General features: G+C 35.1%; 1 protein-coding gene across 1 annotated transcript in view; it reads right to left on the bottom strand.

Annotated features, from left to right (window-relative positions):
• Positions 1-18,532, bottom strand: part of SNTG1 (syntrophin gamma 1) — a 384,071-nt gene that overhangs the window by 326,311 nt on the left and 39,228 nt on the right. The window contains exon 3 of the mRNA XM_032296050.1: positions 3,796-3,852. Coding sequence (XP_032151941.1) covers positions 3,796-3,852 — 57 coding nt within the window. The remainder of the gene's footprint in view (positions 1-3,795; positions 3,853-18,532) is intronic.

Raw genomic sequence — 18,532 nt, 5'->3', positions numbered from 1 at the left:
TCTTTGGGATTTCAGGAATTTTTGAGGTGGGAACCCTCCTCAATGTGCTCTACATCGTACACTGGCATTAGCCCTTCAAGGGAAGAGTTAAAGTCCTAGAATAAAACCACAGAGACACAGAACTGCCTCAACCTCAAGCCACCTGCACATATTTTTGTCCCAGAAGGTTGAACTGAGGAAGGGGACCCAGGCATCTGGGATCAACTTCCCCTTTGACTGCCACACTGCATTTCAATAGAAGAAAAGGCTGACGGGCTGGAGCCTCCTGATTCACCTTCCTGTAGGTGGCAGGCTTGGTCTGGGGGAAATGGAAAGGCATTGTCTTTACTTAATACCAGATCAAACCCGAAACCTTTTCACATGTGAGTCCTAAAACTGTAAACCGGAACCCTTTCATATGTGATCTCTAAAACTGTAAACCCTTTCATATGTGATCTCTAAACCTGTAGACACGAAACCCTTTCATATGTGATTTCTAAAGCTGTAAACCCAAAACCTTTCCACATGTGAGTCCTAAATCTGTAAATCTTCCTATGTAATTTCTAAGGCTGTAAACCTAAGATTCTTCCACGTGTAATATCTAAAAGTATGAGCCTATATAAAGGCAGAACGTTCCTTTGTTAGACGAGCTGGGTAATTTGGAACCATTGATCGGCTCCCAGCTGTAGTAATAGTAATAATAATGATAAACTCCTTCCTCCCCCATTCGGTGTTCCAGGGCTGTGTTTCCCGCGGCCTTTCCTACTACAGAAACATGTCTTATATAAAGAAGAAAAACAAAGGTAAAGGCTAAGTTTTATTTTCCCACCAACTTACACTCTACAAGGTACTGTAGCTGGAGGGCTTGAGAGAGACAGCAATATTGCATGTGGGCAGCAGACATCAAGGATTTGTGAACAGTGGTAGCTAGAGACGTCATGTTGCCCACAGCCATTGAGACATATTAACCAACAAGACACTGGACTCAAACCTACCAAAGAAGCCGCTCCACGCTGTCCCTGTGCATGCTCTGAGGAGGTATGAGGACTCACCATGGTGCACAGTGGTGACTGTGCCAGGAAAGTCCTCAAGGCAAGATCTGTCAGGAGTGAGGGGCATGGACAGCTGGGTTTGACTTCTAGCAGCACCTGTTAGAGTGTTTGATTGCGTTCTGACTGAAAAGGACACTTGTTACCCTTTAGTCAAGATTTTTAAAGAAGAGTGTTTTTGAATGTAAAACTAAAATACCATGTGTTCTGAGTCCAGTGGAATTCACAGGCACCTGTAGGAATCTTAACTACACTGGAAAATGACTTTTCAGTTACCTAACATACCATCTTCCTTCTGCTACCTTACGTAGAGACTGTAAAGATTTTAATTAGTAATTCTCATCATGAATCTTCTGGGCGTGTGCCAGTGAGGATTACTTAACTAAGCAAAAGGGTAAGATATGCATTTATGTATTTATATGCATACTTATATTAGTGGCCCAAATTGCTTCTGAAAACTATAAATAAATAATTCAACATTAAAATACTAATTCTGATTCCAGCCTAGAATGATTTAAAAAAATGTTTATACATGTGTTTAAATTCTCAGATCTAAGGAAAATAATGCTAACAAATAAACACTGTAGCTTATTTAATTCATATATGACAGGGAAAGAGATTTTTGTAATAACATTGCTATTTAGAAGAATCACATTTTAGTCTAAATAATCCAAATAAAAGATAGTTTAAAAATAGAAAAATGAAGTTCAGAGGTAAGTATTGAGAAGTAAAAAATAAAAAGCCATAAAAGGAATATTTTTAGGATGAATGGGTAATATTCTAAATAGAAGTATTGATGTTTGTATTCCTTGTCAGAGTGTGTATAAGAATTATGCAAAATGTTTTTTGTTAATTCCAATATAAGATATTAATCATAGTTCAAATACCACTTTTTGGTCAATATTTTGAATGGAAAATGCAAATTTATTTAATTCAGAAAATTATTCTATTTATTACATATATAATAGTTTGGTTTGGATTGGAAATGAAAATATAAAACTGAAAAGATGTATTTAGGAAAATTTTTGATTCTTTAAAAACTCTCTAGGTAAAAATGTGGTATTTTAGTAAAAACAAATAGCATTGTGTAATTGAGTTTAAATTGTAAATACAAAAAACAACAAAAAAGGAAAAGAACACTTCTAGGTGACACAAAATTAAAGTAAGCCCTACTACCAGATATAGAATTAGTGCCTGGTTCGGTAAAAATAATTATTTCAGATAAAATCAGCTCTCATTATTAGATTTTATTTAGGGATTTTCTAGTATCTTTAGTTATACCTTTAAATTCTTTACAGCAATCTCAATAAACAGCCTGGCTAAAAAAAGAAAAAAAAAAAGTAAACCAAAAGATCTCATTTATTGAGAGATGAAATTCTCATGGCATACTTTCCACATCCTATAATTTGTTCTGCATGCCTCCCCGGTCTTAGTTGGTGATAAAATAAAGTTTAATGTTGATAAACTGAATGTACAAAATATATTTTAAAGCTAATGCTCTGTATAGCAATATTCTTATCATTGACAATACAACACTGTTGGATACTGATCTCTACTCTGAGTCATTTTCACAAAGTCAACTAGAGCTGACGTTCACAGCATTTAGAGTTCTGCTTTCCATACCTATATGACATGAGCTGTGTTGAAATTTCAAGAAATGTGTACCTGAAATACATAAATGATTTTCACCCTAAGTCAAATGAATAACCCAATAATTATAAAATTAAACTTTATTAAACTATGAAGAGATGTAGATTTGATAACGTCATTGCAGTCATGAGATTAACTGTTCAATATTTATACACCCTTCCATCCTTTAAAAATTTCTCCTTCATTTCAATGATAATAAATTGCAAATATGGTACATCTCTAATAGTCAATAATAGAAAAAATAAAAGCCTTTAATATTTGATAATAAATTAAAATGAATACATATGTTCACTTTTAAAATGAAGCCTATGCAGACCTTAAATCTGTCCTATATGGTTAGCACTATAAAATTGAATTCACTCATTTCCTTTTAAAAAACGAAAACTAAGATGAACAAAATACAATGCCTCACTTACTACTGGGCTTTATTAGTGTGAAAAATTGTTATTGCTCCTTTTATTAAAGATCATCATTTCCTACTCCAGTTGGTTAAAGAAAGATATGCGGCCGGGCGCAGTGGCTCACGCCTTTAATCCCAGCACTTTGGGAAGCCGAGGCTGGCGGATCATGAGGTCAAGAGATCGAGACCATCCAGGCCAACATGGTGAAACCCCATCTCTACTAAAAAATACAAAACATTAGCTGGGCATGGTGGTGCGTGCCTGTAGTCCCAGCTACTCGGGAGGCTGAGGCAGGAGAATTGCTTGAACCCGGGAGGCGGAGGTTGCAGTGAGCGGAGATCATGCCACTGCACTCCAGCCTGGTGCCTGGCGACAGAGTGATACTCTGTCTGAAAAAGAAAAAAGAAAAAGAGAAAGAAAGATATGCACATGACATCATATTTAACATTTCAGAAGAAACCCGATAAAGAAACTTAATGACTTACATTCAATGGTAAGGTAAACTTCCCATATCCTTTGCTAAATTTTCTAAATCAAATGCTAAGAGTTTGCAGGAATTTGGTGAGGACCTACCTAATTTACATCCCAGTCCAAATATTAAGGAGTTTGCTATAGCCATTCTTATCTAATTATTATTCGGCAAACATTGAAAAATGCACCAAAGTTCAGCCCTTATTGCACGGCCTTTGTAAGGATAGACTAGAAAGGCAGGCTACCTTTATGCTTAATCCAAATCCTCCTACTGTTTGTCTTCTGATGGTCACCGTTCTTTCCTGAAAGACAGGATTTTTAAGAATGGTTAGTGTTTCCTAATACTATAATTACACACCGTTTTTTTTTTTTTTTTTTTTTTTTTTTTTTTTTTTTGGTTTTCTTCTGGGTTTTGCTTTTGTTCTTCAAAAAAAAAAGAAAACTCTTCTGTGGTGGCATAGAGTCTCTATATCTTGTAACAAATAGTCCTTGACTTTTAAATCAAAGGACTATTTGTTAAAAGGGATTAAAGTGTTATTAAACTCCTCAACTCTTAAAAATAAGTTCTTCTCAATGATTATTTTGGATATATTTTGGAATCTTAACTTTTATACCTCTTCTTATTTCCACATCTTGTTTTCTAAGAAATGACAAGTTTTAAGTTACATGAAAGTAACTCAAAGACAATGGTAAATATGATCTTGGTAAACCAAGGTCCTATCTCCATCACTGCCTGGAATTTGGGAGCTAATATGGGAGGCTGCCGGTGGCTAGCACAGAAATGATTGATTTGTGTGTATGTCTTAGATTGAAAGTGAATAAACCAGGTTCAAAATAAATTCATTGCTCGTTCATAAAATGAATAAATTACACATTTAAGTAATAATGATAATTGAATTACCAATTTTAAAAGTGAGTTTCTTTTTCTCTCCACAATAGAAGTAAATCAGTCACTGGCCTATAAAACTTAAAAATCACAGAGATGATGGCATGAGAACAAAGAGCCACATTTGGACAAATTCTGTAATTTTCAATTTGAAAAGTCCATACTGCTCTGTTTTTGGGCAGTCGTCGACATAGTGCTTACTGTAGAGGCATGCTGAGAGCTGAAGGCTTTAATTTATAGTCTGCTCCATTATTTCAATCTTCTTGAACCTTCCCCTATGCAGAGCCATTTGAGACACTGACCCTTTCCCCCTGCATCTGGGGTAGTTATTTGTTATCTCTTCCTTATATCTCTACAAATGCCTTTTGCCCTCATTATCCATTTCTAAATGTAAACACTGCCCTCTTTCTTACAGATGAATTGCTTCGCTTATTCCCTTGTTCTATAGAAACTGTGTGGAACAGATAATATCATTTAAAAATAACTAGGAGGAAATGAAAAATGTGTGCTTCAGGTGGCTCTTGCTAAATGTTTTAAGAGAGCATGTAACTCTTCATTTTGGCAAGGTTAAAAACTTCCTTTTTTAGTCAAAAGTTATAAATAAGACTAAATAATACATAAGGAACAAGATTGCCAAACCAGAATGTGATATATACTATTACTGACTTATTTTGAATTTTAAAAATAAGACTTTTTGATGAAGATTGGTGCATATGGACTGAGAAATTATTATTATTATTGAATGCAAATGAGTCGCATTCAGTAACACAAGTTTTCTTTATTTTGACAATGGGCTGAGTAATTTCGTCTGTTTCAAAAATACTTACGTTACTCTTAAAATCTGACATCTAATCATACTTTCAAACCAACATTAAAATTATAATTGTACAAATAAGTTTATATATAACAATTTATGCAAAGCAACTTGAAATATAAGACAAACTGTTTGTATCAAATAATACCACAAAGTATGTTTTTATTTTTCAGCCTACTGCTGCATAATCCCACAAATGGCAAGCACAAATATGGGAAGATATATTTTACGATTTATATCACAACACCTACATATAAAATGGCTGCATACACAAAAGCGAAAAGGAAGGTGAAACAGGTGCACTATAGGTACATAAAATCCACTAACAGTTTAAAATAAACTAAGTATGTATTAGAAATACACTTTTATTGAACAGGACAAGTGCAATCTGTCTGATTAATATGTATTATTTCTCATTAAATGACTCATTAGAGAAGTTGAGTATTGCAAACAATGTTGGAACTGAAGTTAGAGAATGTGCTGATAACTCAAATAGCCACAAATTCATATAGCTTCATATATTCAGCAAATTACTTAAGACTTGTGAGTCTGTTTTCAAATTTGCAAAATGCTGATAAATAACACAAGCAATTAAAAGCTTTGTTTTGAGAATTAACATTTGTAAAGAACCCTGGCATGTAATAGAAATTTGATACACACACACACACACACACACACACACACACACACACACACACTCTGATGTTCTATACAGGGATTCTTATATATAATAGTCATTTTAATATATTTGTACCATAGAATAATTCAAATACTGGAAGACTCAGATCAGAGATAGGTGAATTAAATAGTGACTATTTTTCCTATAAAATAGATAGGTAAACTGCTTTTACAAAACGGACCACCCAACTAAATTAAATTCCCAGATGGCAGAAACGATTTCCCTTTTTTCCTTTTCTGTAAAAAATAAATATGCGATTCCTTAAAACAGTATCAAAATCAGTGGTGCAATCATCTAGACAATCCGTGTCAGTTGTCTTAAAATACAAATTTCAGTCAGAGCAAATGCATTTTAATTAGCAAATGACATCCCCTAAATGTTGTAGAGCATTTGGCATAGCGATCATTGGCCATGAGGAAAACTTGGTCAGTAATTGCTGCTCAGTAGAGAAATGTGTACTGAAATGCTGCTGTCCCTTGATAGAAACAACAGCATCCCAGGGTCCTCAAAGATTGTTTCTTTGAATTTCTTTACTCATTCTACGCAAGTCTGCCTTCTAATCTCTGGTGGAGAATATTTAGAACATGTTTCAAATCAAATACAAAATTGCTGATGCAGAAACCATGTTGGAGAGACTAAAGAGTCAGCAGAAACTGCCAAAAAATCTCAAAAACAGCACTTAATGTGTTTTTTAAACACCTGGGCAGACGCACATATACATGCAAACCCCAGCCACTGCCTCCCAATGCTGCTTCTTCATTAGCTAACTTTTAAGAAACTTAGGAGAGAAAGGGCAAAACTAATTACTTTGTGTTTTAAAACCAAGATCGTACGTTGGTCACTGCAGGCAGCAGGAAGCGTAAAAGGGCAGATAGCTGTTCTCAGGGTGGCCTCCGCTAATGTTCTCCCAGTTGCTTGTATTGGCAGTTGCTCTGCCACTACCAAGGGGATACAGTAGCTTTATCCCCTTACACCTCTGCTTCTTCCCTCCTCCCAAAAATAGATGCAATAGAAGGAAGAAATGAACCATTTCAAATACTCAGCTCATAAATCAGACAATACCTGGAAGCTGATTTGAAATCAGATTTAGTTAACACATCATGAGTGCCGTAAAGGCTGTCGCCAGGTAACAAAGTACCGTCCTTTGGGAGACCAAGGTATTGTCAGTGATTTCATTTTGTAAAACACAAAATCTGGGCTGACGCTCCCATACAGACTCATATATATATACACATATACACACACACACATGCACACACACACATACACATATACATATATACACACACACATATATACATATATATTAAAGAATATTAAATAACATGCCTTTACTTAATATTCTTACTCCTTACAAAAATGCAAAAGATTGAGTCCAAGATAATATCAGACTTTATAAAGACTTGTTGGATACCTAAATAATCAACATCAATGTTAACAAAAAAGCCTTGTATTGAATGCTTAGTATGCTTTGTAGAAAAATATAATTAGCACCCCTGCTTTTTGGAATATTATATGTCTATATAGAGAGATTATATGAACTATATGGGAAGAAAAATATACATGACACCAAAAAGAGTTGGCATCACATGTCTCAGGTATTGAAATTTTGAGATATATATGTGAAAATATTAGGAAGAAATGGAAGCATGCAGACACTAAAGAGATTATCATTGGAGAACTGTCTGTACTAATTTTGTATTACAAAAACCAATATATCATGTGGGAAAGAAAATAGAGAACGTTAATAGTTCTTTTTGACAATTGAGGAAGAGTAGCCAAAGTTGAAAACAGGATAATGAAGATGATGGCTTCTAATTATTAAAAATTTACTGTATGTATGTATAGCCCTCACAGCACTTACAATTGTTTCTTGAAAATAACTATGTCCTTAACTTTTTTCCTCCAAGTTTTCTGAGAGCTGACACTGTGTCTTACACAAAGTTATCTCCCAAGCATTTAGCATAGGTTCTAAATCAAAGTTAGGTATTAAAATGTTAAATGAATAAATATTCGCTCAAACATTTTTCTAAGTAATTATCACAGCAACCCACTGGTGTAGGAATTTTCTTTTTTTAATTAAGAGATGAGAAAATCAAAATGTAAAAGAGTGAAATTAACTTGACTGAGATCCAAGTTGTGATTGAAACCAAGGTTTCTCTGATCTCTGCTGTTCTTTCTATCCCAACAGGCCTGAGATAAAATGAAGAATTAGGATGAAAAAAACAAGCCCAAAACTGAAAACTCATGCAATGTAGTAAAAAGAAGGAGAAATGTGAGAAATGTAATATTTTCCCTGTAGTATTGGGAATAAGGTCAGAATGCTCCTATTCACCATTACCATTAACATCTTGATGTCCTAGCTAGTACAGTAACAAAACACTGTGAAAGAAAGGCTTACAAAATGAACAAAAAGAAAGAGAACTGTCCTTGTGTTTTGTCAGTGTATAAAATCCCAAAGAATTGAAAAACAAAATTCTTCTGGAACTGGTAAGTAATTATGGCAAGTTCATAGAATACAAAATTATTATGCAAATTAAATTTCATTCTTACATATTAGCAACGAGGAATTTAAATTTAAATTTAAAAACATAGCGCTATTTTCCCTTTTTTTTTTTTTTTTTTTTTTTTGAGACAGAGTTTCGCTCTTGTTACCCAGGCTGGAGTGCAATGGCGCGATCTCGGCTCACCGCAACCTCTGCCTCCTGGGTTCAGGCAATTCTCCTGCCTCAGCTTCCTGAGTAGCTGGGATTACAGGCACATGCCACCATGCCCAGCTAATGTTTTGTAGTTTTAGTAGAGACGGGGTTTCACCATGTTGACCAGGATGGTCTCGATCTCTTGACCTAGTGATCCACCCGCCTTGGCCTCCCAAAGTGCTAGGATTACAGGCGTGAGCCACCGCGCCCGGCCAGCGCTATTTTCAATAACACATACTAAAAGGAAAATATTCTGTGGCTAGGTGCGGTGACTCACACCTGTAATCCCAGCACTTTAGGAGGCCCAGGGGGGCAGATCACTTGATGTCAGGACTTTGAAATCGGCCTGACCAACATGGTGAAACCTCGTCTCTACAAAATGCAAAAAATCAGCCAGGCATGGTGATGCTTGCCTGTAGTCCCAGCTTCTCGGGAGGCTGAGACAGGAGAATTGCTTGAACCCAGGAGGTGGAGGTTGCAGTAGCTGAGATTGTGCCATTGCACTCCAGCCTGTACAATAAAGTGAGACTCCATCTCAAAATAAATAAATAAATAAAATAAGAAAGGAAATTAAAAAATAAAAGAAAAATATTTTGGTATAAATCTAACATAATATCTACAGAATTTATATATGAAAATAAAAATCGAGAGGAAAAATAAAATTTGTTCAAAATATATGAAGAGATAACTATTCATGAATTGAAAGACAATATTTTTAAGATGTCAATTTTTTCCAACTTGATTTGTAGAATCCATGCAATTCCAATAAAAATCTCAGCAAGCTATTTGCAGATACCACAAACAGATTTTTAGGTTTAGATGGACAGCCAAAAGACCTTAAATAAATAGCCAGTATAATACTGAAGAAGAATAAAGTTAGAGGACTCAGGATGCTTGACCCAGAACTTACTATAAAGTTTAGGTAAACAACACTGTTGAATTGTTTGACAGAATAAACATACAGACCAATGGAAGAGAACAGGTGGACCAGAAAAAAAATGCAAACAAAAAAATAGAATCAACTGATATTTGACAAAAGAACAAAGGCAATTCAATAGAGAAAAGCAAGGATACTCTTTCCAACAAAGAGTGCTGGAGGAATTGGACATCCATAAGAATAAAAGGTATCTAGATATATTTACTACACTCTTCACAAATATTAACACAAAATGTATCATAGGTAGGCTTAAATATTAAAAACACAGTATTACAAAATTCTTAGAAGAAAATAGAGGAGAAAACCCATGTGATATATATATATATAGAGAGAGAGAGGGAGAGAGACAGACAGAGAAAGAGAGAGAGAGATTACACAACACCAAAAGCATGATTCATAAAAAAGTTGATAAATTAGGATACATTAAAATTAATAACTTCTGCTTTGTGAAAGATACTACTAAAAGAATGAAGAAACAAGCTACAGACTGGAGGAAAATATTTGCAAATCACATATCTGATAAACAAGTTGTATCCAAAATATATGAATAACTCGTAACACTCAGTAAGAACACAACCCAATTAAAAAGTGTCTAAAGTATTTAAGCAAACACTTCATCAAAAAAGATATGCAAATAATAAGCACACTTATGAAGGTATGTTCAAGATCATTTGTCAGTAGGGAATTGCAAATTAAAATAACAATGAGATAATATTATACACTTATTAAAATGGCTAAAATCCAAAACATTGACAATACCCAATGCTTACAAGAATTCTCTTCAAGGTTAATTCTCATTTCCTATTTGTATGAATGCAAAAGAGAATTTTACAGTTTCTCACGAAGCTAAACCTAATCTTAACACATGATCTGGGAATGATACTTCTAGGTCTTTATCAAAATAATTTGAAAGTTTATGTTTATACAAAAACCTGCATGCAGATATTTATACTATCTGTATCCATTATCACCAATAACTATAAAGAGCCAAATAAGATATCCTTCAATAAGTGAATGAATAAACAAACTGTGGTACATCTATACAGTGAAGTATTAAATAATTTAAAAAATGAGTAATCAAGCTGAAAGAAAATATGGTGATTCTTCATGCATGGCCTCCTGAATTATCAATATCCCCTACCAGAGGGACACATTTGTTATGACGGATAAACCCACATTAACACGGAATCTCCATGTTAATGAAAGTATTCTATATGATATTATAATAAGAACTGCATACTATACAGTCAAAACCCACAGAACTTTAGAGCACCAAGAGTAACTTTAATGTATGTAAATGTTTACAAATAATTTAGGACTAAAGCAGGAATGCAGTCTGTGACACCTGAACTACATGACAAATGTATGTTGCAACGTCAGTGATGGGGCAGGAGGAAGATGCACTGCCTAAGTCACCATGGAAATGAAGTAAGAGACAGGCATCTGCAAGACAAGGTCTAAAGGTTAAAGGCTAAAGGAACTGCGCATGGAACTGTATTCTCGTTGATAAAGTTGTTCACATGAGCTTATGGTGTGGAGACAAGAGTGAACTGTATTCTCGTTGATAAAGTTGTTCACATGAGCGTATGGTGTGGAGACAAGAGTGATGCTGTCATGGATGCTAATCCTCCATGTCGATTTCGGACTATCCCAGACCCATGAATACATTCTGACTTCTGCTTTACCATCCTGATTTACCATCTCTGTTGTAAGAACATGTCAACCTTGATGTTATTACACGAATTATAGGCACTGATACATACAACATTCTTGTCTTTTCGGGATGGTTGTATGTAAATGTCTTGCCAGAGCCTATAAACCCTTCCCTATGGTATACAAACCCTGGGTCTGAGGAGTAACAGAGATCTACTTGTCCTGCTGCCAACCAAGTTCCCGCTTCTATGTGCAGGTTTCCCCAGTAAAACACCCCTTACAACAAAGTGGGTTTGTCTGCCTTGTTCTTTGGTTTCTTGGCTTCTTCAGCATGTGGGGACTACTTTGCATAAATTGCCCATTCACAGTACATATGGGTTAACAATCCTAATACTATCATATATGTATATTGAAATTTAGCAAATAAATGGATGGTGGACAGAGAGAAGCCAGATTTCTCAGTGTTGGAGAAGAAGTCACAGATAAGCAAGAGGAGGAGATTCAAAAGGTCCATGAGTTTACGGAAAATAGTGGAGGACATCAGTATAAACTCATGTTTAGCTTAATATTGATGCCAATGTTTATGTATAAAAATATTTATACATATTTAAATATATAGTTTTTGTCTTTCTAAAAATAGATTTATTGAGATATAATTCATATGCCATGAAATTCACCCATTTAAAAAGTGCAATTCAATGGCTTTTAGCACAGCCACAGTTGTGCATTCAACAAAATTAATTTATTTGGCTACTATGAATAAAACTACTGTAACATTCACGTGCAAGCATTTTTGTGTACATTTGTGAAAATTTCTCTTGCATATATAACAAGAAACAAAAGCAGGAATTGTCAGACTGTTTTCCAGTGTGGTCACACCATCTACATTCCCATCAACAATGTATGAGAATTTCAATTTCTCCGTATTTCACTAAACCTTATTATCTGCCTTTGTGATTATAGCCACCCTAATGGGTATAAAGTTGTACAAGAGTTTTGATACAAATTTTTCTGATGGCATTTTGTTCATTTGCTTGCCATTTTGATGACTTCTTTAGAGAAACATCTTGTAAAATTATTGACCCATTTTTGGATTGGCTGTTTTATTGAGTTGCAAGAGCTTTTTACACATTCTGGATATAAACACCACACTAGATCGGTGATTTACAAAAATGTTCTCCCATTTTCTGTGTTGTCTTTTCACTGTATTGATAATGTTATTTGAAGCACAAACATTTTTAAATTTGTGATGTGCCATTTATCTATTTGTTCTGTGTTTTGTGTAACTTGAGCCTCGATGTCAAATTTACAAAACCATTGCCTAAACCGATGTCAAAATGTTTTACATATATGTTTCCTTCTGAGTTTTAATAATTTTAGTTCTTAAATTTAGATTTTTCAAGCAGTTTGGATTAACTTTTGTATATGGGGTGAGGCAGGTTGCCAAAATCATTATTATACATTTAAATATTCAGTTGTCCCAGCACCATTTGCTGAAAAGACAGTTCTTTCTCCATTAGTTTGGGCACCCTTACTAAAAATAAGTTGACTATAAACTTAAGTTTATTTCTGAACTCTCAATTCTATTCCCTTGGTCTAATATGTCTATCATTATGCCAGTACCACACTCTGTAGATTACTGCGTATTCATCGTAAGCTTTGAAATCAGGAAATATGAATCCTCAAATTCTTTTCTTTTGTTTTTTTCAAGATTGTTTTAGCTATTCGAAATCTTTTGCATCTCCACATGAATTTTGGAAGCAGCTTCTTTATTCCTGCAAGAAAATTAGCTGGGACTTTTTTAGGGATGTATATGTAGATCAATTTTGAGATTATTATTAGATAAACATTAATAACATTGAGTTGTCTAGTCCATCAAAATAGTATGTGTCTTTCCATTTATTTAGGTTTTCTTTAATTTCTTCTACTCATGATTTTTAGTTTTCAGAGTACGTATTTTATAATTTTTAAAAATTTATTCCTAAGTATTTTTGATGCTATTTTAAATGAACAATGGAGTCCTTGGTCCTAAGGAAGTAATGGCATTTCTTCTTAGAAGACTTAGGCACAAAACTGACCTCCCTAGGTAATTTTATAAAAGTATAATTAAAGAGAATAAATTACAAAAAATAAAAAGGACCTTTCCTATAAATTCTTTTGGAGATTGTATTTACAGCACTTCTGAGGTTTCTTGCTTCATTCTCTTTGTTTTGTTCCGCCGGCAAGCACTCCTGGTTTGGGGTTCTTTTCTCTCTCTCTCGCTACAGGTGTAGTGGTTAAAAAAAAAAAGGAGATTAACATTCCCTAAAGCCCACTGAAAAGTATAGTTTGTAGCAGGCCCTTCATATCTGACTTAAGGTGGTTAGATAGTGGAGACTATTTATTTAAAATTTAAATATTCCTTGTTAGCTTTGCACAGAATTGAAAATTGCACAATTCCACTTTTGTTTCAGCAAGTGAGCATCTGTAATATAAACAGGGGTATAGCGATGTTAAGTAACTTGACTGGCCAGGTGCAGTGGCTCAAGCCTGTAATCCCAGCACTTTGGGAGGCTGAGGCGGGCTGATCATGAGGTCAAGAGATGGAGACCATCCTGGCCAACATGGTGAAACTCTGTCTTTACTAAAAATACAAAAAAAAAAAAAAATTAGCTGGGTGTGGTGATGTGCACCTGTAGTCCCACCTACTTGGGAGGCTGAGGCAGGAGAATTGCTTGAACCCAGGAGGTGGAGTTTGCAGTGAGCCGAGATGGTGCCACTGCACTCCAACCTGGCTCCTGGTGACAGAGTAAGACTCTGTCTCAAAAAAAAAAAAAGTAACTTTACTGAGGTCAATCAGTGTTGAATTCTTGTGATTGAAATACAGGCACTAGGAGCCACTGTCCATATGCCTATGCCCTGCTCCGTTCTTTTATATTACTTTTCTTTCTTTCTTTTTTTTTCTTTCTTTCTTTCATTCATTCATTCTTTCTTTCTTTCTTTTTGAGACACAGTCTCACTCTATTGCTAAGGTTGGAATGCAGTGGCTTGATTATAGCTCATCGTAACCTTGAATTCCTAGGCTAAAGAGATCCTTCTGCATCAGCCTCTCCGTATCTAGGACTACAGGGCTATGCCACCATGCTCAATTAATTTTTTAATTTTTTGTAGAAATGGGGTTTATGTTGTCCAGGCTGGTCTCCAACCCCTGGCCTCAAGTGATCTTCTCACCTTTGCGTTCCAAAGCCTTGGGATTACAGGTGCAAGCCACTGCACCTCACCATGTCTCCGATTTCTTAACACTTATTTAGGTAGCAATGTCTCTGAGGAGACCTATATTAAGTTATATCCTTTTGTCTAATCTACTGTTTCTCTAACTAAAAACTCTGGCATGGGACTTCTAATTGAAAGATATTTAAAAAGCTGTGTGAGAAAAGGATTCACTAATTCAAATTATCTAATAAATTGTATTTGAATATATTGTCCTAACAGTGCCTCTTGGCATAATATAGAAAGACCAATTAAATACATTTTTTCCTGAATATTTTTGAATCATTAGGTAAAAATGTATTGGAGGCTAGGTGCAGTGACTCATGCTTTAATTCCAGTGCTTTGGGAGGCCAAGGTGGGAGTGTTGCATGACACCAAGACTTTGAGAGCAGGCTGAGCAACATCCGGAGACCCCGTCTTTACAAAACATTAAAAAGCTTAGCCAAGCATGGTGGTACACAGCTGTAGGCCAAGCTACTCGGGAGGCAGAGGCAGGACAGCTTGAACCCAATAGTTTGAGGCTGTGGTGAGCTCTCATGATGCCAGTGCACCCAGGCCGGGTGTAGAGGGAGACCCTGACTCAAAAAATTAAAAATAAAAAAAGTGTATAGATACATATTTCAATATTCGCATTAGTGCCTGCTTTGTTTGATATTGTCTTCAGTCATATAGTTTTCTAATAGATTCATACCATTTGTAAATATTGATATTAATAATCATTATGTTTACATTTGTGCAAGGTTCAATATTTTACCTAGGGAAATTGGCTTGTAATTTTGGATTGTTGTTAAAGAACATATTTGACAGTCACCTTTATCATAATGCTAATTTAGGGGTGAATTACCATAACACTAAGAATTAACATTGATTTTTGCTATTAGTGAAATCTTTATTGTGCATAAGAAATTTTACATCTATATAGATAGGAGTATACATAACCATTCCGCAGTATCTGTGGGAGGTAGACTCCATGATCTCCCCAGAATACCAAAATCTTCAGACGCTCAAGTCCCTTATGTAAGATAGCGTAGTATTTACATATGATCTACAAACATCTCCAGGTATACTTCAAATTATCTCTAGATTACTTATAATACCTAATACAATGTAAGTTGTATATAAAGTTATTATGCCATATTGCTATATTAAAGCTTATACAGTAAATTGTTATTATAATTCATTGCTTTTTAAATTTATATTACTTTTTATTGTTGTATTTTTTCCTGAATATTTTTCATTTCACAGGAATGGAAGCTGCTTTGGGTGAGTCAGTGAGTGAATGGTGTGTGATTGTGAACCATGGCACACTACTTTATACTACTGTAGATTTTATAAACACTATGCTTAGGTTACACTAAAGTTATTTTAAAATACTTTTCTTTTTTCGGTAATAAACAGCCTACTGTAACATTTTTTACTTTATAAAGTTTTTTTGATTTTGAATAACAGTTTAAAATACAAACACATTTTATAGCTGTGTAAAAATATTTTCTTTATATTCTTACTGTATAAACCCTTTATTTTCTTATTATTTTATTTTTAAAACATTTTTGTTAAAAACTAAGACATATACACACACATTAGCCTAGGCCTACACAGGGTCAGGATCATTCAGGTGTAACTAGGAATGTTTCAGCTCTGTTATGATCTTATGATGTGCTGTAATATATGTGGTCCTTCCTTGGCCAAATATTATTATTGCTGAAAGCAATAACAAATGAATTTTTAGACAATGTCGCAGACAAGAGATGCCCGAGGAGACATGAGTACTACACACAGTGGTGTCCTGGATGTAATCCTGGGCAGTGGATGGAAACTAAGAAAATCTAAAAATACTATAGACTTGAGTTACAATTTACCTATCAAAATGTGTTCATTCACTGTAGCCAACTTACCATACTATGTAAGACATTAATAGGGGAGCCTGGGTATATAGTATATCTCTGCATTATTTTTGCAATTTTTTTTCTGTAAATCTAAAACTGTCCTAAAAATAAAGCACATTTTTAACGGAGGAAATTAAATTTGGTGAAGGCTTCCTGAATGCCAGGCACTTTATTTGCACTTGATTTACAGAAGCGTATGCAACAACTGGGATTTAGGGTCCAGTTTGCTTCTACACCGCAGGCTTATTCCATCACCCCTATTTCACCTCCTAAGGGTTCTTGATTCAAATGTTACCCTCCAATATTGTTTCCCAATAAAATCAGACTGGCCATTCTTTCATATAGTTTGTTTTTTCTTTAATGCTTAATTTTTATCTGTATCAAAATAATGTATGTATGTTAAAATAGCAGTTCCCAACCTTTTTGGCATGAGGGACTGGTTTTATGGAAGAACATTTTTCCACAGACCAGGATGGTGGGGGTGGAAATAGGGATGATTCAAGTGTATTACATTCATTGCACACTTTATTTCTATTATTATTATATTGTAATATACAATGGGGTAATTAAACAACTCACCGTAATGTAGAATCAGTGGGAGCCCTGAGCTTGCTTTCCTGCCACTAGCTGGTTCCATCTGGGGATGATGGGAGACAGTGACAGATCATCAGGCATTAGATTCTCATAAGGAGTGCACAACCTAGATCCTCAGCATGTGCAGTTCATAATAGGGTATGTGATTCTCTGAGAATCTAATGCTGCTAATGATCTGACGGGAGGCAGAGCCTGCCTTGTGGCCTGGTTCCCAAAAGGTCATGGACTGGTACCACTGGGGGACCCCTCTGTTAAAAGTCTAATATTCTACATGAGTTGTATTAACAGCAACAACAACAAAATCCCGTTTTGCACTTATCTCCTCTCAGCTTTCCCCTGCCTGGATGCAAATCTTGTACCATTTCTTCTTATGATTCATTCCATATTTCTAAATAATATACTTGCAATTTATTGTTTTCTGTTTAAAAGATGGTATCTCTACCGTCGAGAAAAACATTGATTTCTCATAGACAATGCTACACACATACACTTTTTGTCCTCCAGTCTCACCCGCAAAGATAATTATAAAATTCAATGTTTACGTAATTACTTTGAAATATTATTCACACCTATACAATGAGTATCACATAATTGTGTTTCCATCTTGTGCAATTCTTAGCATTTCCTGTAGTTCATGAATGGCTTTTGAAATTGTTCTAGTTTTCTATATTCTTATCATGAAATCAATTCCCCAAATTGACAAAACAATAAAGCCCCTCTTAATAAATTTACATACTGTAATGTTTTCAATCATATATAATATGATTTTTAAATTTTTAAAAATCTCTCTCTCTCCTGGACTCATACATCCTCCTTTTCCAACATTATCTAACTGAGTTTTTTGTGTGCTACACAGCTGTTGCCCTGATACTTCTATTCATTCCATTCCTGGAAACTTGTATCATATTTCTGTATAGGATCCGTTTCCTTACTCCGTGACTTCCTTTTTAAAATTCACTTCTTCTGTGTGTTTACGAGTGACGTTTCATCACTCATTCATGCACGATAAAAAAAAATGAAAGTGGAAACTGGATACATGTTGCTAGATTTTTTTTTGGTACACCTTACAGATGCTGAGGAACTTCCAAATGTCAATATCTGTTGCTTAGACTTTTTCTTGAGATTACTAATTTTTTTTGTCTGAAAAGAATCTTCCATTCACTTGCCAAGGATTTACAGACATAGCGTCTGTCTTCTGGGAGAGGAGTGATGCTGAGGGAGGGTACCTGGCCCATCTCGCTATCTTGCCATGTTTAATCCCTTCGTTTTCAGTGCAATGCCTCATCACAGATTCACGTGGAGAACATTCCCAGAACTTCTGATTTGCCCTTCCAAAAGCAAACATCACGTTTATTTGCTGTTAGGGCCAGAGACTGGGGAAGAAGGGTCTTTGGGCTCTGGCAAGAGATGCTGTTCTAAAACCTTAAACAGTTTCCATCAATCTCTCCATCTTTAGCCCATCCCCATATCCAAGACTTTAGAAGTACTTTGGGTTTCCAATTCTTGAGCCTTTTCACCATTTGAACTCGAGGACTTGACCACTTTACGTTGGCTCCCTAAAGCCATGTCAGGCATTCGGACTTTC

This window comes from Sapajus apella, unplaced genomic scaffold, assembly GCF_009761245.1.
Source record: "Sapajus apella isolate SASKATOON/1434 unplaced genomic scaffold, GSC_monkey_1.0 scaffold35, whole genome shotgun sequence".
NCBI classification, from domain to species: domain Eukaryota; kingdom Metazoa; phylum Chordata; class Mammalia; order Primates; family Cebidae; genus Sapajus; species Sapajus apella.
Note: the sequence above shows the minus strand (reverse complement) of the source record. Positions and strands in the feature narration are given on the sequence as shown.